Below are 22,594 nucleotides of genomic sequence, written 5' to 3'. Positions count from 1 at the left end.
TAGCATATGTAATAGCATGTTTATATATACCATATATATATTTTTTTAAAGATTTTATTTATTTATTTGAGAGAGAGAATGAGATAGAGCATGAGAGGGGGGAGGGTCAGAGGGAAAAGCAGACTCCCTGCTGAGCAGGGAGCCCGATGCGGGACACGATCCCAGGACTCCAGGATCATGACCTGAGCCGAAGGCAGTCGCTTAACCAACTAAGCCACCCAGGCGCCCCTATATACCATATTTAATAGCATAATTTTGATATTTAGATACAAATATCTAAAATATATCTAGTAAAATATGGGCTATATTTCCACGTAGAAAAATCATATAAGACACTATTCAGATACAGAAGACATAAATAATTGAAGGGTATAATATGCATTGTCAGATTCCATAACTAAAGATGTCTATTATATTCAAATTGATCTACAGATTCAAACAATATAATCCAAAATTACATCTGCCTTCCCTTTTTGGGGGGCAGAAATTTACAAAATGATTCTGAAATGTATATGGAAATACAAAAAGGCAATTAAGAACAGGCCAATCTTGAATAGGAACAAGGGGTCAAGACTTATCACAAAGTTACAGTAAATAAGACAGTCGTGTATTGTACAGTAGGCAGTGAGGAGGAACCTGAAAAGCACCACACATACATGGACATTTGATGTAAATGGCAAAGGTGATTTTGTAGAGCAAAGGGGGAAAAGATAAGTCCTTCCGACAATGGTGTTCGATTATTTGAATACCACAATGAATATATTTATCTACAGATCAATGATAGATCAATAAATAGATATTCCGATTGATTTTTCCTCCCACTATCAATAAATATTAGTTGCAGGTGAATTGCAGATCTACACATCAGAGGTAGAAAAATAAAGCCTCCGCGTGTTAATAAAGGGCAGTCTCTGTGATTTCGAGATTTTTCAACCTCACCTATCTTTCACTTTCTCTCCTCCTTCCCCCGCTCCACCCCCTCCTTTCGCAGGAACCAGAAAAGATGCGCCGCAGAAGGCACCCGATTCGTCCCACAGACGCACCCACACAGACAAGCAGCGCCCGACCAACCACGAAGGGGAGAACCCGGTTTGCCGCAGCGCGAGTCCGAAAGCAGGGAAGGGAGGGAGCCGCGAAGTCAACCTTTTTTGGCAAACGGGCTTAAATTGGAAGGATTTCCTTTCCTCTCCTCCTTACTAAAATGCCTGACCGACGAGGGTGGGATTCGAACCCACGCGTGCAGAGCACAATGGATTAGCAGTCCATCGCCTTAACCACTCGGCCACCTCGTCACGGCTCCCCAGCGCCTTCTTCCAGAGCTTACCCGGGAGCTCCGGCGCCTCGGATGGAAGGACCAGGAGAGGCTCGGGGACGTCCGCGGGACATGGGGGTGGCCGGCTTCTACACGAGTGGACCAAGGACTGGCCTGGGAGCCTCGCGATGGGGAAAAGGCGGGGTCCGCTCTCCCAGGACCCAGGACAGGGGTCCGGCGGCGACCGCAGCACCTTGCCGGGGGGTCGGGGGTCCCCTGGGGGCGCATGCGCGCAGGCGGTGGGCGTGGCCCGGCGGCGTGGGAACCTGTGGGCGGTGAGCACCTGCGCGCCGGGGGCGCCCACCTGAGCCCACCTGAGCCCGCCGCGGGCAGGGGCTGCCACGGCCGGTGCCCCCGGAGCCGACGTCGGGGGCCCTGGCGAGTCGGGACTGGGGGTTCGTGGGAACCGAGACAGTGTGGGCGGTTAGACGGCGGGGCCGCGTGGGGCCGCGCCCCGTTTCCACTCCGGGTCCTTACCGCCTGGACGCGGCGGGGTGACACTGCGCAGGGAGGGGCCCTTCGCTCGTGGGGCTCTTCCCCGCCCCTCCGCCTCCGACGATCCGGGAGTCCCCCCCCCCATACCTCTGAGCCTCTTGGGTGATTTTCTTGGGGCAGGTTGCCCAACTTTCATTCGATTTTCCAAGGGATGTGGTGCTAAAAATGTTAAAAGACTCACTGCCAGCGAGAAAATTATTTGGAGAGAGGCTGAAAAAAAGCTATTTCAACAGCTTTTTTTAGATTTTTGATTTGTTTCACGGAATGAATAAAATGCACATAAATGAACATGGGTAGGGCTGAATTCTGACTAATCAGAATGAACCATTTATGCCCGGGGAAAGAAGGTCGTATTAAAGGTGAGTCTTGCAGAGGAAGTGTTCTAGAGGTGGCCAGGAGAGGGGGTGTCCCACGCTGAGGAGGGGGCCTGAGCAAAGGCAGGGAGGCTCGCAGGATCTAGACAAGTGTGGAGAAATCACTGTGGCTGAAGCGCTGAAGCATGTGAGTGACTGATCAGGAAGCATCCATAAATCTGAGAAGGAAGGTGGCCCTGAAGATTTTTTTTCCTGAAGCCCAAGCAAATCAATCATAGGATGAACAACAGGGAACATGGGCGAAATCCTGCAGGAATGGATCAAAGAACCATTGTCTCTTCTTATTTGAAAAAACCCTTGGAGTGTTTGCCGCATTGACCTGCTTAGATCTTCATGCTCAGCTTCACCCTCTTCCCTCTGCTTGTTTTCCACACTCGTCCAATTCCTGATTTTTTTTAAAAAAGATGATAAACATTTATTTGGGACAGAGAGAGCACAAGAAGGGACTAGGGTCCGAGGAAGAGGGAGAAGCAGACTCCCCATTGAGCATGGGGCTGAAGGCCGCCACTTAAGCAACTGAGCCACCCAGGCGCGCCCAGTTCCTGATTTTGTATCAAGAAGGATCTATTTCCCCCTCTTTCCAACAAGACCTTTTCCCTCATGGAGAGCTCTTGCCCTTCCTTATTTGAACCTGGATAGATTTTTTTTTTAATCCATACCTTGGTTCTCAGCTTAAAGCTTATTTTTTTTAATTAACATTTTTTGATCAAAGTTAACCACACGTTTTAAAATTTTAAGTACTTCAAAAATATGTGTCCATGAAAAAGTGGTCTTCTTCCTCTTATCTTATTCCCTCTTGAGAGGGGCAAAGATTTTCAGCCCATTTGCCTTTTTGTGCTGTTTTTGTTTTTACCAGCAGCCTATCTTCAAATCTCGTGCTATGGCAGAAATGGCTAGTTGTCCACCAATATTTGCTCCTTCCTTCCAAGGAATGGACATTTAGTAGGGCTCATAGACACCCGTTAGAAGACTACAATGCACAGCTTTCCTTGATGGCCAAGCATGGCCATGCGGCCAGTTTCTAAACTAGGGCATTGGAGAGTAACCGTTCGTGAGACTTGCAGGTAATGTCCAGAAGAGAAAAGAAATACCATCCACTTCTCTCTTCCTACTGTGTCTGCTTGCTGGGAAGAGAAACACCATAGGAATGAAGGAGCCGGGAGGTAGAATACTGGAACCAACACCATGGAGCCAAAGCATCCCCTTGGAATTGACTATTCCTTCAGACAGTTATGTGAGAGGTGAGTAACATCTGCTTCCTTTAAGCTACAGTAGACTGGGGTCTTTGTTACAAAGACAAAATTATGTTCTAACTAATACACATGCTTTTATTTCTACTTACTGATTTTTTAAAGTTTAGTATTTTCTTTTGATTATCCATTACACAAAAAGGAGTCACCTCTCTTTCATGAACATTAGAATTGTTTTTTTCCCAAGTTACCACAAACAGCCATATAAGTTTTGCCCCCCAGAAAGGAAAGAAATTGATGATTTCTATAGTTGCTATACAGTTTTCATCATGATGTCTTCACCGTGATCCTGTACACTTTCTTCCCCTGCCACTGGTGGTAGATATTCCACATCCTAAGTCTTTTTCTATCTTAATTTGCCTTCTCCTTTTGGTGGGGCACATTGTAGAGTAGCTTCCTGAAAAAGAGTTCATTGGAAGTAAGATTTTTGATTGTTTGGGCATTGGAGAATATCTTTTATGTTCCTCTAACATTTGATTGAATGTTGGTTGGGTATGGAATGCTAGGTTGGGGAGTATTTTCTTTCAGGATTTTGAAACTTCTCTACTGTCTTCTAGCTTCCAGTATTGCTTTTTGAGAATTAAGAGGTCATTCTAATTACTGATACTTCATTTGTAATTAGCTTTTTTCTCTTTCAGGATAATTTCTCTGTCCCCAGACAGAGATTTTCAAATGTCTGAAAAGTATGCCATCATGTGTTTCTATTTTCATTCATTGTTCTGAGAGCTCTATTACTTCATTAAATTTGGAAAATCATATATTTCAGTTTGGAAAATTATCTTGACTTCTTTGTTGTTGATTTTCTCACTTATGTATTCTCTATTTTCTTTCTTTTTTCCCTGGAATTTCTTTTTTTTTTTTTTAAGATTTATTTATTTATTTATTCATGAGAGACAGAGAGAGAGAGAGACAGAGGCAGAGGGAGAAGCAGGCTCCCCACGGAGCAGGGAGCCCGATGCGGGACTCAATCACAGGACCCTGGGATCATGACCTGAGCTGAAGGCAGACGCTTAACTGACTGAGCCACCCAGGCGTCCCTCCCTGGAATTTCTTTTACCTCAGATTTTAAACCCCTAGGATATTTCCTCTACTTTTTTCTTTCTTTCTTCCCTGCCCCCACTTTTTTTCTTACTATTTGCACTCTTATTTTTTTTCATAGACTTACTTTTTTTTAAGGCAGTTCTACGTTTACAGAAAAATTGATAGGAAAGTACAGAGTTCCCACATACTCTCTCCCCTCTCCTATAGCTTCTCCTATTATTTACATGCTATATTATTGTGGTACATTTGTTACAACTGGTGAACCAATGTAACTGAAATCCATAATTTACATTAAGGCTCACGCTTTGTGTTGCCCATTCTGTGGGTTTTGACAAATGTATAATGACATGTGCCCATCATTACTGTATCATACAGAATAATTTCACTGCCCTGCGCCCCACCTCTTTATTCCTATATCCCTCTCTACCCTTTTCAGAGTAGCTTCTTTCACTTAACAATACGCTTTTAAGGTTCTTTCATGTCTTTTTGTGGCTTGATAGCTCATTTCTTTTTCTTACTAAATAATATTCCATCATATGATGTACTAGTTTGTTTATCCATTCACTTATTTTTTTAATGTTTTATTTATTTATTTTAGAGAGAGAGAGAGTGCACAAACAGGGGGAGGGGTGTAGGGAGACGGAGAGAGATTCTTAAGCAGACTTCACACTGAGCGCAGAGCCTGACTCAGGGCTCAATCCCAGGACCCTGAGATCATGACCTGAGCCAAAACCAATAGTTGGATGCTTAACCAATTGAGCCACCCAGGCACCCACCCCATCCATTAATTTATTGAAGGACATTTTGGTTGCTTCCAAGTTGTCACAATTATGAATAAAGCTGCTATAAGCATTTGTATGCAGGTTTTTGTAGTCATAAGTTTCAACTCACTTGGGTATGTACAAGGCAGCATGACTGCTGGGGTTTCCCTTTATATTTTTTACTCAGTATTCTGGAAGATGTCCTTCACATTTATTCCAGCTGCTCCATTTTCATTTCTACTCACAATTTCAGTTTTAAGAGGCTTTTGTAATTGAGCTACTGTTTTGTACAGCATTCTTTCTCTCTGTAATAACTTTCCTGAGAAGTTTTCTTCTCTCTGCATAATATTTTCCTCTATTTTTTCTAGTTCACTTTTATCGCTTTCATATTAGACACTTACTTTAGATGTCTAGTGATCTTTGGTTGCTGGCTATAGTTATAATTAAGCCCTAAAAATAACTGGAAACTGAGATTATGAGTCCAGTTCATTGACCGTGGACCCCACTGTAAAGTGATCTGCCTGCGCCATTTTCTATCAGACAGTATCTTGAGCTCATCCTTCTGGGGATAATAAAATGTCTCGAAGGAGGATTATTCAATCTCTGGCTTAGATGGCATAAAACTGACTTCCTGCATCCCAAGAAAATTCTTGAAGGACAAAGGTTGAAGGAAGTTCCTTTTGAATTTCAAACTTAATGAATGACACCATCTGCTTCAAGTTACAAAATTATATTACAAATAAATTATAAATTCATATTTCATGTATAAAAAGAGACAATATATTACACACCACTTCTGAAGAAGGACCTGCATCTTCAGTGCTAATTAGGTCTCCAAAATGGACCCAAACAAGGAAAGGTAAAAAAGACCACACACTTGCAGAATACTAAGATGAGCTGGGCCAGCTGAGAGCGTTTTCAACAATTCCTAAGTGAGAGCACTTCCTGGGGCGGAGGAGCAAGTACTGGTGTTTTCGGGCACGGGGTAGGGATTGCTCCGGGTTTCTCTCTCGGGTGTTCAAACCCTGGCCAGCAGTATGCCCTGGCTCTCCACGCTGTTACGGGAAGCCTGTCCTTCCTTCCTAGGACGCGTGAAAATGGTGAATATTTAGTTATTCGTGATACTGAACTCCGTGGAAACGAAAGCTCTTTTACTGCTTGCCCAGCCCTGCGGCCCCAGCACCCGCCGCCGGAGCAGACGAACGAGCTCCAAGCCGGGCGGTGCAGGAGGAGACAGAGGCGGGGTCTGCTCGCAGCGGCGGAGCGCAGCGCGAGCGGGCAGGTGGCGGGCGCGGCAGGCGCTGCGAGGCCGAGGACGCTCCGCGCAGGGCGCCGTAAGAGCGGAAACTCCACTTCCGGACCGGGCGACCGGAGGGAAGATCCGCGCGGGCGCCGACCCCGGCTCCTCCCCGCCGCAGGTGTGCGCACGCGCGTGCGCGCCCGCCGCCACGCCCCCGGCCTTCCTCCCCCGCCGCAGGTGTGCGCACGCGCGTGCGCGCCCGCCGGCCACGCCCCCGGCCTTCCTCCCTGCGGCCGGGAGGGATGCGCCGGAGAGCTGGCGCGGGTCCGCGCTCCAGGTGCGTCGCCCTCAGGGCGATCCCGGCCTGCGTGCCCCGCTCCTCCGGGGACACTGCCTTTGTGCATGGGGTGAAAGCCCAGTCTTTTGGACAAGAATATTTGGGAAAATACTTCTTTTTTTTCTCCCCTTAATTCTCTAAATCCAGTTGGTTGAAAAGGAAGCGGGCTCGTCCGGGATTTGAACCCGGGACCTCTCGCACCCGAAGCGAGAATCATACCCCTAGACCAACGAGCCGCCTACGTACGAAGCTTGTCCATATTTTGATATAAGAAGAAATAGAATCAAATTCTCCGTTTTATTTTGTTTACAAATAATGTGTTCCCTGAGAAGGTGTAATCCCCCACCAATCACAGGGATGGAACAGTTGGAAGAGCTGCTTGTGTGCACGGTTTGTTGGTTTAAACCATGACACCACGTGGTTGGAAGAAAGCCTGCTCACCTGTAGGAGATTCTGACATTTTCTTTCTCCTTTGTTCTACTTTGCTAAACCAGTCTACGTCATTGAACCCATTTTCATTTAGCTTATCATTAAATTCGGTTAGAAAAATTCGTGTTCTGGAGTTTTCTCACTGTTATCCCTTTGAAAGCTGGGTATGACCATTACTGAGGGGCTCGGAGACCATTTGCCCAACAAGGAGTCTTCGCAGCTACCAGAAGTTCCTAGAATGAATACTTCGAATCTCGGCAAATTCCGCTGATTCCATTCCATAACACTAACTTTTCAGGGGCACCAAGAGGTTAGTATTAGGTGAGTTTATTAACTTACCAAAACTTCTGGTTAAAGTCAAAGTTTTCACCAGGGGTCATTAGCTGATATTTGTAAACCACATTTTAAATCCATGTAAATATGTATGCATTGAACTAATACACATTTCAGTTTTGCTGTACTGAATTCGATACCTTCAAAATTAAAAATAATTCGCCTCATTACATTCATTCTTTCAATTATTCTATAATTATTTATAGAATTCCTGTTCAGTTTTTTTACCCCAAATGAGATTCTTTTACAAAGATGAATAAAAATAATGATTTTCTTAAATATGTGAGAAGAGAAATCAATCCTTTGTGAAAGAGAGAGTGGATTTAAACTAGCACTCACTTTATATTTTGAATTTACTGGGTGGATTAAAATAATTATGAAGTTACTAGGCATTCCTCTTTCGATCTCCTACTCACTTAATGTTGGAATAGTGTGATTCTTATTAAAATCCATCTGTTTGCTTTGTACCTTGATGGTTTAAAAAATCTTGACTGATTTCTCTGAAACATCTGCCTTTGAGTAGTAATAATTTCTCACTGCCCTCAATTTCCATTCCAAATGCCATGGTTCAGACTCAGCATTCCCCTTTCATGAAAACATGTTCTCCTCTTCAAGAAATAGCATCTTATATTCATTTACAGATGGGTCCCCTGACATATGACTATAATAAAACCTTAAATCAAAGTTTAAATACTTCATTGTGCAAAAGAATTGTTCAACCTGAACCCAAAAATTTCCTGAAGAATTAATTCCCTTGTACACAATTAAGAGCACTTCCCTTCATCTTGAAATCAACTAAATAGATTAGTTTACTAATTTCTGAATTCAATGCAATGGTCTTGGGGTCACACCCTCCATAGAGCGACCTACATTCTAGACCTCAAACTTCTGTTCTCCCTTTATTTCCATACTGTGATATACTTTCCCCTTTCTCAATCCAATTTCCCTGAGAATAATAAATAATTTATTTACTTTTATACCAGTGAGAACTCAGACTCCAAACAAAGGTCATTATTTAAACATTGCTAAAAGGAGCATAATTTTACACAGTAGATGACCCACATGTAATTTATATTCCAGTCATTTTACTGAGACATCTACTGCCCTTGTCTAGGCCATTGTAGATCATACATAATAAGAGGCTTAGTTGTGTCGGCAAACATGATTATATATTCATACTTAAACTCAAGTTCCTTGGTAAACAGAAGGCACACCATGAAGATATAGTTACAGACGACAAGTTAGGACAATGGATATAAAATACCCTAACAAATGAAAACAAGACTTATTCGCCAAGTTTCTATTTAATAATTCCTCAGTGTCAGATTTATGTTAGGCCCTGGGTTACCAAAGGCAAATAAGAGTTTCAGTCCTTAGAGAGACTCACTCTAAATGGCTATCTGGGTAGCTATAATTGTCACTTTTCTAAATGTTCTCAGCTGAGATTTTATTCCATGTTCTCTCATATCTCTCACCAAAAATTTTCCTTGTATGGCTTTAATTATTCCTTTCGGACTGCTTACGGTGCTAAGGTTTGGGTTCCGCTGCCACGGACCTTCCTCAGGGATAGCTCTCATCTGTTGTAATGGTAGGCCAATACAATCTTCACACATTTTCACTTAATACCATTATCTTTGGAAATATTACTGAATCACTAGGTTTATTATCATTTATAGATGGGAAAAAGAAGCAATCGTGGCACCAAGTAAATAAGAGTTAGAGGGAATTTTTCTCTCTTCACACTTTCAGAATCAAAAAGATGAGCCACAATCTTCTTGGCTATTTAATCAATGTAACTATACTTAAATGACAACTAATATACTTTTGGGGGCCTTCTGATGACTTCTTAACTTAGGCTCATGTTACTAAATTTTTCATCCTTCCCATCTGTTATATGAGAACCACTCCCACGTGAGTTCTATCTTAGACTACTGTGACTCACTTAACACAATCAAGTTTACATTAGTTCAGAACTCTAGTTTTGATCTGCATTTTTATCTAAAGAATATATTTGGAATCTATTCCAAATTTCATAATCTACTCTGTGGTCTGACAAATGATTTGAGTGACATTCATGTTTATTTCCTATAGTTGACTTTCACAGAGGTAATTGCCTGACATTTTTTTTTACAAGTCCCCTAAAAATTTGATTTCTCATAAGGGAGACAGAGTGGAAACTGCACTCAGGTCCCCTCATCCCCAACCACAAAATCCAGCATTTCTTGGCTGCCTCCATACAGAGAAAAAGCTAAAACTCTACGCCCTTGAGTAGCCTATGTTGCAGGAATGTGGAGGGAGGATGCTGACTGAAAGAGGGTTCTTGACTGTGAAGACTGGTAAAGATAAGACCAAACCAGTCCGCCCCAAGACCAATGACAGCTCTGACTTTTCACCCAAGTTCTCCCTCATTATAATACTAAAAAAATCACGCCCAAGGGTGGAGATGTAACATGCTAATTAGACACGTGATGTATGAAGAAGCAAGACCTTTAAGTTCTCAGGAGCCAAGCAAACCCCTCCTCTATATTCCCACCAAGTCCTCTTTATTTTTTTTAAATTTTTTAAAATTAACATATAATGTATTATTTGTTTCAGGGGTACAGGTCTGTGATTCATCAGTCTTACACAATTCACAGCACTCACCATAGCACATACCCTCCCGGATGTCTATCACCCAGCCACCCCATCCCTCCCACCCCCCTCCACTCCAGCAACCCTCAGTTTGTTTCCTGGGATTAAGAGTCTGTTACGGTTTGTCTCCCTCTCTGGTTTCGTCTTGTTTCATTTTTCCCTCCCTTCCCCTATGATTCTCTGCCTTGTTTCTCAAATTCCTCATATCAGTGAGATCATATGATAAAAGTCCTCTTTAAAGCTCTCCTGACCCCCCAGAGAGCCAGCCTGAAGACTCCTCTGTCCTGCCTCCCTCGCGCTCCAGCAGAAACCCCCACAAAACCTTGCCTGGAGCTCCCCTTCTGCCTCCTGTCAATTTCTATTGTTAGGCCCAGTTCGGTGACAGAAGTCAGCATTTTCACCAACATATTTATTTCAATATGCAGATTGTACCCCGAGCACGGGTCCTTATTACTACATCTGGTTTATGCCTTTGAAATCTCCCTATTCTGCTACAACTAAGCACAGAGTCCTTCCAAGTTGTGACACTTACGTGCAAGCAGCTGTCTCCAAATTCTTTACAAAATGGCGTCCCTGCTTGCTGAGTTTCTCACAAGATTTCTCTGAAAAAGGCAATGCTGGGAGATGAATGCTTAATGTGTCTCTCTCGTGTATGTCCTTAGCTTTAGGAGCTTTGGGCTTTTCAGTAGGATTGAGAGGAATTTGAAATGGCAGCTCCTTTGAAAGACGGTTCGTCAACCCAATTAGTTTTCTTACAAAGTTTTTTTTTTAATCAATGTTTTTCTGAAAATATTTCTTTAGTCAAAGACAAGACCCAGGAAATAGCTGATATTTCTGTCAACTCATACTTCTTTCTCTTCATCAGTTTCCCTGTCTTGTATCTCATAAGGATGCCATCTGCTTTGATCATCTCACGCTTTATTTCTATTTGTCTGATCCCGTTCTTCCCAAAGATCACTAACAGGTCAGTTTGGGAGAGAACAGCAGGGCACCAAATCACCCCGTGGCCCAATGCACCCATGGACTCCTCAGACGCAGAACAGGGCACCAACCTCATTTTCTCCTGGACACATGTCATGATTGTCCTTTGGTTTTTATTTCTTTCTAGAGTGAACCGTAACATACCTGTGACTCTCAGTCTTCTGGAATTACTCAAAGCCTTGGAGGGGGAGAGCATAGGATGCGGAATTCATGGCCATTCTGGAGAGCCCTGAGATCAGGCACTGCCTGATTCCAAGATTACACCCAGGCAAGGAATGAGGCCACCTCCAGATCCAGGGCCATCAGCCGCCAGAGGCCCAAGGACAGGAGCACTGCTTCGTTAATTGTTTTCTCTCCACTTACTTGTTTTCTATCCCTCTGGTACTCATATGTTGTTGGGTTTTGTACAGTTATCTTAGCTTCTACCTTTTGATACCTTTGTGATGCCTGCTAAGATCGGTCTTTGATTGAATGTTCTAGTTGACTAATTTTATCTTTGGGTAGCGTGCCCATTGTCTTACCTGATAGTCAACTGAGTTTTCAAAAAATTCATTCATTGCTTATGCATATGCAGTGTCTCCAACAGGTTCTTCTTCATAACTGTTTATTCTAGCATCAGGTCTCCTTCTCCTTCCTTTATGACTTTAAGAATTTGTATTAGGTTTATTTTATTTATTTATTTATTTATTTATTAAAGATTTTATTTATTTGACAGAGAGACACAGCGAGAGAGGGAACACAAGCAGGGGGAGTGGGAGAGGGAGAAGCAGGCTTCCAGCAGAGCAGGGAGCCCGATGCGGGGCTGTATTAGGTTTATTTTAAATCCTTATTCTAATGTCATCCATAAATTCACCTCTAGTGTAGATTTCCTCATTATTGTCATTTTAAAATAGGGCTTGCACCCTGCAGATGTCTCCTGCCCCGCGTCTGGAACCATGGTCTTCCTTTGTTGATAATAAGTGTTTCTGGTAATAGGAGCAAAACCCCCTCCCTGATTGTGCAGATCCCAATGATACAAGGTGAGAACGGCCATGCCACGTGGCAGACGCTTCTGGTTTACCATGTCAGCCACACTACATCTCATTTGCCCCCGCTCCACAAGGAAGCCATCCACCTCTGCCAAGAAATTTTCCTGTACCATCTGCTACAACGCTGTGGTTTTTCTGAAGTATGTCCCTATCTTTCCTGAGATGTATGTGAGGAGATGTTGGTTGGGTTGAGAGCAGGGAGTTACTCTCCTCAGAGGTGACTTTGTCTGCCTTCTAAACATAGGGTTCAAGTCCTAGCCTGAGTGATAGCAGGTACCTAAATTACAACTCTGAAATTGTTTCCACCACTGAACATTCTATGAATTCTTTGGGACAGGTAGTGACTACAACAGCATAAAACTCCAAGGAAGTGGCTTTCTTTCCGTACCTCCTCTCATTCTGTATTTCTTGATTTTTATTTTGGTTATTCTTAAAGAAATACACCCAATCTCCTCTTGTCTCCAGCCTGCTGGGTTATCACATAGCTTCCAAAAGTGACTGATAAAGGTGAGAGGTAACAATGGAAAAATCCAAACCTCCCAAATGCATATTTTAAGGAATATCTTTAGGATTTAAATACTTTGCAATCATGAATTGAGTCTTCCTATTAATGAACCTGGTGTCCTCTCTCTTAATTACAAGTCCCAGCCTCTGTATTCACACTGATTTCAGCTGTTCAAAATTTCGTGTGCACTTTGCCTTAATGTCCCCGGGATGGCAGGGAATCAAGGGGCAGGGCTAGTCACTGCTAATACTGTGCTCAGTTCGCTGGAGCGGTCAGCTGTGCGGACTCATGCATGCTTCCGGGAAACAATAGTTTGTCTGGAAACAAACAAGAGTTTGGTGTTAGTTTGCAACCTCCAGAGCTTCCTGAGTGTAATCTGAAACTGCCCCGTCAGAGGAGAGCAGGGAGGGACTGAAGAAAAAGGCAGAGGCAACCCTCTCCAGGTTGGTAGGCAGCACTTTTAATTAGCAAGAGAATTTATATACTAGGCTTGTCTTTGGTGGCCGAAGACAAGTAGACCCCTGCACCTGCCTGCCAAATCTTGGAAGTTTATATAGAGGTCCTAACTGGGTTCAGTCACAGAGTGTCTAGAGGGTGTCGTAACACCATCTCACACTCTCAAAGCTGTGTCCTTGGGGCGGCTTCTGGAAGCAGGGAAGGCTAACAGAACCCATATTCCAAGGACAGGGGAGGGAGTGAGGAGCTCCTGTTGCCAGGGTCCAGCTCATGAGTCACCCAGTGGCCACATCCTCTCAATGACCTGCCCAACATTTGGGAAGAATCCATTTAATTAGATTCATAAAGATTCGACCTTTATCACATTGTCAGAATCAGGGTCCAGAATTCTAATTCGTAAATCATGGAATGGTCTTTATTCATTTCTGTAAAATTAATAAGTGATTACAGGGTACTTCCTATCTCTCATGCTTCCAACACTGCCACCAAAATAAATTTTGAGATTTAGATTATTTGATTTGAAAAAAATAAACTAGAGAAAGGGGAACTATAATAAGGGATATGGGCAGAACTCTGTGATGAACCCCACGGTTCCTTTTTCTCTGGTGTGCAGACCTCATATAATCTTCTCTCCTTGAAGATGGCGGAGGACCTCTGAATATGGTGGAATTTCACTACTATGGGGAAGGAAAAATTCTTCCTCTACCTTTCAAAGTCTTCCAGCTGGTTTAAGAGTTAAATTGATGTGAGACAGTTTAACAGGAGAAAAAAACGCCAAGTTTTATTACATATGCCTGGAGGACCAATAAAGAAATGGAGACAAAAGAAATGACCAAGGCAGGTGGTTTTATAATTTTTAGACAAAGAAACAATACATTTGTGTGGAATTGACAGGACAAAGAAAACAGATGTTTGGGAGCTTTACTGAGTAAGGAATTCTAAGTGGAATTTGGACTGAGATAGTGGATTAGTAAAAACATAATAGGGTTCTTTATACAGCCTTCTCCACTCTTAAATTTTCCATCTCTGGTGACAAAAATTTCTTTTTACTTCCTCGTACCGGGGGAGTATCTTTCACATGAAGATATATTTCCTGCTTTCAGGGAGACTGCAGAGGTCTGAGGTCCATGCATTGGCTGTTTCCCTAATAGCTTCAATTCAATATAATCAGTATGTGACTGTGGTACATTTTCTCAAGTCTTAATGAGAGTGCCAACATTCAGCCAGATGTCCATCTCTGTGAATCAGCACAAACGGGCTGAGAATTACATAACCGAGGGTTAAGACTTCGAGAATGTTTAATATTAGGAACTTCTTATCAAAGAAAGAATTTAAACATAAAGAAATAATACAATCTGACCAATAAAAGAAAAGAAAACAAAGCACCAGCAGGAGAACACTGTGCGCGGCTCTCATCTCAGGGGGGTTGTGGTAGAGAACTCGGGTTTCTTTTTTTTTTTTTTTTTTTTAAAGATTTTATTTACTTATTTGAGAGACAGAGAGCACGAGAGGGAAGAGGGCAGAGGGAGAAGCAGACCCCCTGCTGAGCAGGGAGCCCGATGTGGGACTCGATCCCGGGACTCCAGGATCATGACCTGAGCCAAAGGCAGTCGCTTAACCAACTGAGCCACCCAGGCGCCCTCAGGTTTCTGCAGGCAGCCGGCATGCTTGTGGTGCTTTGGAGAACGCATACCATGGAGACACTGGCCAGCCCATGAGACCCAGAAGCAGGAAATCTCGCAGGGCCATGAGAATGAGAAAAACCCACTTCATTGTCTGGCTTGCTGGTAGAAAAACACAGTAGGCTTCACTTTCATCAATCTGTGACCTGTTTAGGCTGCTGATGTTTTTCGTGTAATAGAGTTAAGTTCATGCTGAGCAAGGAATTGAGTATCCAAAAGAAGAGGAAAAAGGGAAGGATACGCCATGTGGATGCGGGCTTGAAGCTGGTGCGCACGGAGGCTCCGGGGCTGATGGTGGTGGCCTGGACCACAGTGAGGAAGCTGCTGGTGCAGGTCGAGAGGCCCCGGGCCACCCTCTCGAGGTACGCAAACATTTTACAGCCTGTATCGTCCGGGAAGTTTCGCAAACCGGAAGTTTCTATTGTTTTTAGTGTTACCTTGGAAAAAAGTATTATGATATTTGTAAAAGCCAAGTGGATGAGAATTAGATGTATAGATTTCTTTTTAGTGTCCCCAAAGAAAATGCACATGTAATTCACAAAAACAAAGACGTTCCCCACCATGCCAGGTCCAATTACAGAGAGGAATAGTGTTCCTTTAATAATCATCAGAAACATCTCTTACTTCATGGGCAGGAAATCTTTGGATCTAGCAAACACCTCTTGAGGAAAGCAACAGTAATGATGATATGTATCTGCAAAGAATAATGCGTATCAGAGGGCTTTTCTGGTGTATCAGGGACACTGAGCCACGGGTCATGATGTATGTAATGGAGCAGAGTTTTGTCCAAAGGACTCTATTACTGTCCTTGTGGGCACTCGCTGTTCGTGATTCTACGAGCCTGAAATTTAGTCTGGGGGATGAGCATACAACAATCTAAATTTGCAACTAAGATTTTTTTCTGTGCTCCATACCAGCAAAACCAACCTGCCTGTTCAGATCTTTATATATCTAACATATGTTCAATCTCAGCATGTGCTAAAATGAACCAAAAATTCCCCCAATCTGATGTCACCCTGTGTTTCCTACTTTGTCATATGATATTACCATCAGCCAACTCCAAAAAAATCTGGGTCTTCTTAACCTCTCCGCCTCCCCACACCCCACAACAAGGACTCAGTTACTCCTCTTGCTTCTGCATCTTTCATAGCTCACAAATTTAGGCTGTCTCATCTGTCATCATGCCCCTTCTTATGTTCAGCATCCATCACATACCTCAGTTTGATTAGTATAACAACTTCTTGGTTTGTCTCCTGATTCCAGATATTTTTTGGGGGGGAGGGGAAGGGCAGAGGGAGAGAGAGAGAATCATAAATAGGCTCCACACCAAGCATGGAGCCCGATGCGGGGCTGCACGTCAGGACTCTGAGACCATGACCTGAGCCAAGATCAGGAGTCCGACACTCAACCCACTGAGCCACCCAGGCGCCCCTCCTGATTCCAATTTTTATATCTCTGATACATACACCTTAATATTTCCAGAGTTGTCTTTCAAAACCCCATTTTCTGTATGTTCACTGCTTATAGTTTTCAGTGAGTTTTCCTAGTTTTTAAGATCAAGTTAAGCTGCCAAAGACTTCCAGGCACGAGCCTGTGGGCAGCACAAACTCAGATCTATGACTTGCAGCAGCCTGGCCAGGGCCTGGGGGCCCTTGGAATGCTGCCTGCAAGGGTCTTTATAGGAGGTCTGAGTCCCACTGTGGAATCGGAAGAGACTCTATGCGGAACCTGGATCCGTTCAGGATGTTTGATGTCTCCCAAGGGGGTCAGCAAAGCTAATAACCAGGAATTGGGTGCTGTCAGGGGACAAGGGCAGTTTATAAAGGAGGGATCCCCCAAATTTGGGGCCATATCGTAAAGTGGGTTGGGGCGTCCTCGGGAAGAAAAGAGTGGTCACTCAAACACAGGTTCCTTATGCCATCTCATAGCGGCTGAAGAACGTGCGGAGAAATGACTCAGGCAAGTGGGTCAGTGCGACCTGTGTCTATTCTCTCAACCTGGTTGATACTAGAAGTGATTTGATCTTTATCAGTCCCAGCTGATTGTCACACTTTCAGGCTGGAATAAGAATTGCTCTTTCACTACTAACCTTTTGAATCTCATTTCTCACATAGACATCTCTCTAAAACTACTGACAATTTCCCCCCAGCCAAAGAAACCAGGACATCTAACTGCCAGTGTGCGTAGGTTGCATGTACTTGGAAAGCTTCCCACACGCCTTCACCCCATGCCCTGTCCTACCCCATCAAGCAACGGCCTTAGATGCACCTTTGTCATGCAGGTGTCTGTCAGCATGAGCTGCGGGAAGTCAGGCTCGTATCCGGGTTTGGAACCAGGAGGCCTCAGGACATGGGGAACATTGGTGGTTATGGCCACCGGCCTCCACTTCTTCCCCCAACAAATGGGGCGACTAATGCCTGCACCATGTAGTCAAAGAAAGCACGACGTGATCCTCAATGCCTAGCACCCCGTGAAATAAACTACCAGCCTAACAGCAGGAACATCAGCAATAACCAATATTCTGGAATGAGAACAGATGAAATACTTAGTCAAGGCTCTGGAATCTATTAGAAATTACTGCACTCAACACACCTCAATGCCCTGATGTGTCCTTATTAAATATGTTCCGGCTTGGTTTTGTTTATCTCTGTCTAGGATTTCCCATTTTTCTGGCATTCTTCTCACCTTCCCCAAATCTCAAAGCTCTGAGTCCGAATTGGGACCACTTTCTGTATCACCTAATAAACCACGTCTCTTTCTTTCTGACTGAATAATAGGAACAATGTCAGAGGGGGGAGGGATGGCACTCTCCCAGATTATGTTTTGGAAATGGTCAAGTAAACAATTGTAGAAGACATGCTTCACACTCAGTAGTTGCATGAAGCCCATTCTGGATCTGACACCCACCAGCTGAGCCAAGTCAGTGCGTCGCTCTCAGCCCGTTTTCTCCACTAAAAAATGAGATGAGGGCTTCCTGCTACAGACGCTGTGGTAAAGTGAACGTGGACAGCCTCAGGGTATTCAAACCTGGCAGTTCAAAAGTAGGAATTTGCCAACAGCCCCTGTCACTTTAATCCTAATGGCTACTAATAGGTGCCCCATCCAGCCGGCATGTGGTGGGGGAAGGTGACTTACACGGATGGTGTTCTTATTGATATTAGGATCCGGAGGCTTAAGGACGCAGGCAGGAGAAAACCTTCCAATTACCCCCATGCACTTGGGGGTCTGTCACACACTGGGGAAGACAGAGTTGGCTCATAGGCAAACACAGGAATGCACCACATGAGGGCTACGAGGTTCATCACTGCGGGTGATGCTTGCACAGGCCTGGTGCGGGGGCCACGGAGGCTGAAGGAACAGCTGCTCCCGGGAACCAGAACAGCTCTGGCCCGTCTCGATTTCTGGATTTAGAAAGTGGGCCCCCTCGGTGAGAGCCCACCCCAGAGCTCTCCCGTGGGATCACAGCCTGAACTCGGGACCGTGCCCACACGTGTCTGGAGGCACATTTGCTGGAACTGGTCCCCATCATCTTTCTGGCCCTGGGGACATACCTTTGCAGGATCAGGAGGCCAGGTGCTCAGGCTCACAGACCCTCTCAGGAAATGCCTTCCTTAGTCAAAGACAGAAGCACCGTCCCTGCGTCTGAGGGAAAGTTTCTCTGGCACAGGGAGGGAGACAAGAATCCATCAGGTATGCTCACGGGCTACCTGCTGTGCAGCCAGGCTCTTTGCCGCTCCTTCTGGCAGGTGAACCCTCCCCCTCCCCAAGCCATATATGTACCCTCTGGATTTGAGGAGCTGTTGACTAACATAACCTGGGACCAAGACGTCACTTTTCAAAGCTGTCAGCCTGTCAGGGAGGAGAAAACCCTTGGCAGAATCTCAGTCCCTGAAGTAGAGCTTTCCCTGTCCCTCCACAATTACAGCAAGTGTTGGGTTCAGAACTGTTCTCAGTCTTAATTAGGCTTAATTATTTTAATAGGAAGGATGTGCAGTGGGAAAATGAACAACTAGTGAGGCTTCCGGATCCAGCCTTTCCCATTTTTCTGGCCCCTCCTCACCTTCCCTAAGTTCCAAGGCTGTGAATCAGAATGGGGACCAGCTCCCAGACACACCAAAGTCGCTTTCCTTTTTTTCTTGAGGTTTTCTTTTTGCACGGGGAAGTAACAACGGATGGCTGGAAATTCTGTTTTCTGAGCACATCACAACCGTGGGTCTGGAGAGGACAGGAATCACCATGCTCCTCCTGTGCACGTGGGGTTTTAGTGGGGAAATGATTTTCCTCCTACCCTCTGAGTTCCAAGCTGGGACCTCTGTAATAAAAGACAGACTGACAAGAGAATAGCAAGCAGGCATTTATTAACACGTATACCTCACGTACACATGGAGATACCCGGAGAAAAGTGAGTAACTCTCTGAGGTGGCTTGGAACTTGGGCCAAACGCCATTTTAGTAGAGAAAGGGTATTGGGGGTCTAGGCCTTTTAGGAGAAGGTAAATGATTTTTAAGAAAGATGAATGGGCCCTTAGAGGCATACTTGGGAGGTATGATACTTTGTGACAAAGTTTGTTGGGTATGGTGTCCATTCTCATCTCCTCTCTTGTGATGTGAACCAATCTTCCCTGATTAATGAAACTCCCAGGGAGGTGATTTATGACAACTGAGTTCCTTTTGGAGAATCTGTCTTTAAGCAGATTAGGGGAGTTTTGAGGACACCTCTCCTTGCTTTCCTCGTTTCCAAGTGCCCAGAGCTCAACATAATCAATATACCAAAGTGGCATCTATTGAAGTAGCATATTCTGCTGCCTTCAGGGGGTTAGAGATCTGACACAAGAGTATTTTTTGTTTGTTTGTTTTTGTTTCTTAAAAGATATTATCTATTTATTTGAGGGACAGAGACAGAGAGAGCACAAGTCGGGGGAAGGGCAGAGAGAGAGGCAGAGGGAGAAGTAGGCTCCCCACTGAGCAGGGAGCCCAGACAGGGATCATGACCCAAGCAGAAGGCAGATGCCTAACAGACAGAGCCACCCAGGTGTCCTGCAAGGGACTGTTTTATTCCTTGTCAATTAAAAGGCAAATGGAACTGGAAAACTGGAAGGACTTATCTTTTTTGTTGTTACAGATCACTCCTGCCCTACAAAGCTTCATTAACCCCAACTTCTATCATCTAAAGTAACATTCTACCCCAAGAATGAACTTTCCCATCCCTGATGCAAAGGAATAGAAATAAAAATGAGCAAAGTGTTGAGATTAGAGGTGAGATTAGAATTATTTTTCACAAAATGAGAGCAGCAATGAGTTCGTCTGAAAAGTCAAGATTTCCCCTCATTTTCTGTGGGTCTGTGTCCTCATATTGTCAAAAATTCTTTACTTGACCAAAAATTAATCAGGCTCCAACCTTCTCTTAGACACATGTGCGCTCTCTTGCAAAATCTAGTTTTAGCAAGAACTCTGCCACGTCAGCAACCCCCTCCCCACCCCCCATCTACTCAGGTTCCTGGTCCACTGTCACCTCCCAGGTGATATCAAAGCACCCTGGCCAGTGAGCAGGAAGAATCCTGATAGGTTGGTAAAGTCAGAAGTCCTTACCCCTGACGTTTTCTCTTAGTAATTTTTAATCCTCCGCTGCCGAGCCCCCTTGTGCCACTTGGCTCTAAGTTCCCACTTGCCTGTGCTGGGTTCTGAATTGAGCCCAGTGTCTCCCTCCATCACTGTAAAATCCCATTGCAGTGTTTCCCTATGCCATCCACAGTGGTCCTGAATCAAGTCTTCCTTACCACCTTCAACAAGTGTCACTGAGTATTTTCTTCTTTAACATTACCTACAGCTGTACCCGGAACCTGCTAAAAATACTTGTGTAACACATGAAAAAAATCCCTTTGAGGTGAGTACTGTTTTCATCCCCAATTTTGAATGAGGACCTGCAGGCACAGACAGATTGACTGAGTTGCCCAATGAGACTTCTAAGGCAAAAGCAAAAAACAGTAATCTTCCCTGGTGCAAAAGAGAGATTTCCCACCCTCCCTTTTCTTAGAGTGATTTCTTTAAAAACAACAAACAACCACAACAACAAAACCCCCAAAAAACAACTTGGAAAGTTTTTCTCGGCCCCTTTGAGATATATGTAATTTTTTAAAAAAAACCTAATTAAATCTCTTACTAGTTTTGCAACCCAAGAGTATTTTTTCCCAGGACCTGTGAGCCACTTTTTGCAACATAATTCTGAAAGAAGATAGGGTCCCTGTTTCCCAGTTTCTATGGGAGATTAGGAGCCCAACTTCCAGGAGGACCTGATTCCAAATGGCAAAGCTAGATCCTGTCATCTAGATCAAGAAACATCTTATCTCTTTGGATAAAGCCAATTCATTTACACAGTATCACCCAAACCAGAAGAATAGGATGCACTGTGTGTGACAAATGGTGCTGTCAAGACTTCTGACTTGAGGGCAAACTATCATTTATCTGGAGAACATGTATGCAATGCGTTGTATCTGCTTGGTATATAAAAAATGAGCTCCCCCCACCTTGTTCTTGCAATCTCTCTAGTGGATTGGCTGTTATGTGCTTCACGTTAAGGTTGAATGCTTTTTCAATATTAAAAGTGTTTTCCTTCTCTTTTACTTTTATAGAGAAGTCTAGTGGGTTGGCAAGAGATTTTGTTTCTAATTATCTTTCTCCAGCACCCATAGGTAATAAATGGCTGAATGAAGGATGAACCCAGAGACTCTGACCAAGAGCATAAGCTCCTCACTACTGACCCTGGCTCCCTTCCCCTGTTTGATATGTGTCCTTCTGGTCAGTCTCTCTTTCAATGTGTTCCCCCTCAGCACGCCTCCCGTGTCCCCTAGATTCTGCCCACACCTTTCTCTCTGCATCTAGATTTGTGTGTCCCTCCACCTCTCCTTCTCCCGGGAGTCACACCATTGGTGGCAGCTCTGGGATTTCACGTGGATTCCACAGATTCCTGGTGCAGGGGAGGGAAAGAATTTCCTCCTACCCCTCAAATTCTTCCAGATGGTGTAAGAATGAAATCGACAGGAGACAGATTAACAGGAGAAAACCCCCAAAGTTTTATTGCATGCACCTAGAAGTCCAGTAATGAAATTGAGACCCAAAGAAATGACCAAGGCAGGTGGTTTTTATACTTTTCAGACAAAGAGACAATAAATCTGTGAGGATTTGACAGGACAAAGAAAACTTAACGTTGGGAGCTTTGATTAATAAGGAATTCTAAACAGAATTTAGGCTGGGGTAGTAATGAGTAGAGAGTGATAAGGGGTGTTTATACAGCTTCTCAGCTCAGAATTTCCTGTCTCTGGTGGATAAGGATGTGTCTTTACCTCCTGGTACAGGGAAGGTACCTTTCTGGGAGACTGATTTCCCCACTTTCAGGGGGATGGAGAAAGGTCTGAGTGTCCTGGTTACACAGGCTGTCTCTTAAGTAACTTTCATTTAAAATAATTAGTATACCAAAGTTGCACACAGTGGGGCAACCTGCCCTTGGCCCCCACACTGGCTAAGTCCCAACTGATGGGAGACATTTGATGAGTCACTTGGCCTCTCTCTATTGCTATGCTTTCTCTTCTGTAAAATGACAATGAAAATAAGACCTATCTCAGAGAGTATTTGCGGACATTCAAGAAGAGATTCCAGAAAGACAGTCAAGAAATGATTGCTATGTATGTTCAGTGTGAGAAAAAGAAGAATCTTTCCCAGTCTTAAGGAAAAACCAGGACAGAG

General features: G+C 44.1%; 1 protein-coding gene, 2 long non-coding RNA genes and 2 other non-coding genes across 6 annotated transcripts in view; 1 reads left to right on the top strand and 4 right to left on the bottom strand.

Moving 5' to 3' along the window:
* Nucleotides 1-1,210: 1,210 nt before the first annotated feature.
* TRNAS-GCU (transfer RNA serine (anticodon GCU)) lies at nt 1,211-1,292 on the bottom strand. Its single transcript has one exon. It is a non-coding gene; the product is annotated as a tRNA-Ser (tRNA).
* Nucleotides 1,293-1,910: 618 nt separating this feature from the next.
* LOC144379127 (uncharacterized) overlaps nt 1,911-22,594 on the top strand; it is a 23,671-nt gene continuing 2,987 nt past the window's right edge. Inside the window, exon 1 of the long non-coding RNA XR_013441473.1 lies at nt 1,911-3,422. This is a non-coding gene — a long non-coding RNA (uncharacterized LOC144379127). The remainder of the gene's footprint in view (nt 3,423-22,594) is intronic.
* On the bottom strand, nt 6,975-7,046 carry TRNAP-CGG (transfer RNA proline (anticodon CGG)). The gene has a single exon. It is a non-coding gene; the product is annotated as a tRNA-Pro (tRNA).
* On the bottom strand, nt 14,815-15,624 carry LOC118548343 (putative vomeronasal receptor-like protein 4). The gene is given in 2 exon segments (XM_036112168.2): nt 14,815-15,036; nt 15,038-15,624. Coding segments are annotated over 2 exon segments (657 nt in total). The 5' UTR covers nt 15,473-15,624.
* Nucleotides 19,039-22,594, bottom strand: part of LOC118548446 (uncharacterized) — a 23,224-nt gene continuing 19,668 nt past the window's right edge. Inside the window, exon 3 of one of the 2 annotated variants that reach the window (XR_013441475.1) lies at nt 19,039-19,184. This is a non-coding gene — a long non-coding RNA (uncharacterized LOC118548446). The remainder of the gene's footprint in view (nt 19,185-22,594) is intronic. The other variant, XR_013441474.1, reaches the window with a different exon arrangement.

The sequence above is a fragment of the Halichoerus grypus genome, chromosome 9 (assembly GCF_964656455.1).
Source record: "Halichoerus grypus chromosome 9, mHalGry1.hap1.1, whole genome shotgun sequence".
Classification (NCBI taxonomy): Eukaryota; Metazoa; Chordata; class Mammalia; order Carnivora; family Phocidae; genus Halichoerus; species Halichoerus grypus.
The sequence above is the reverse complement of the archived record's forward strand: the minus strand, read 5'-3'. Positions and strand labels throughout refer to the sequence as shown.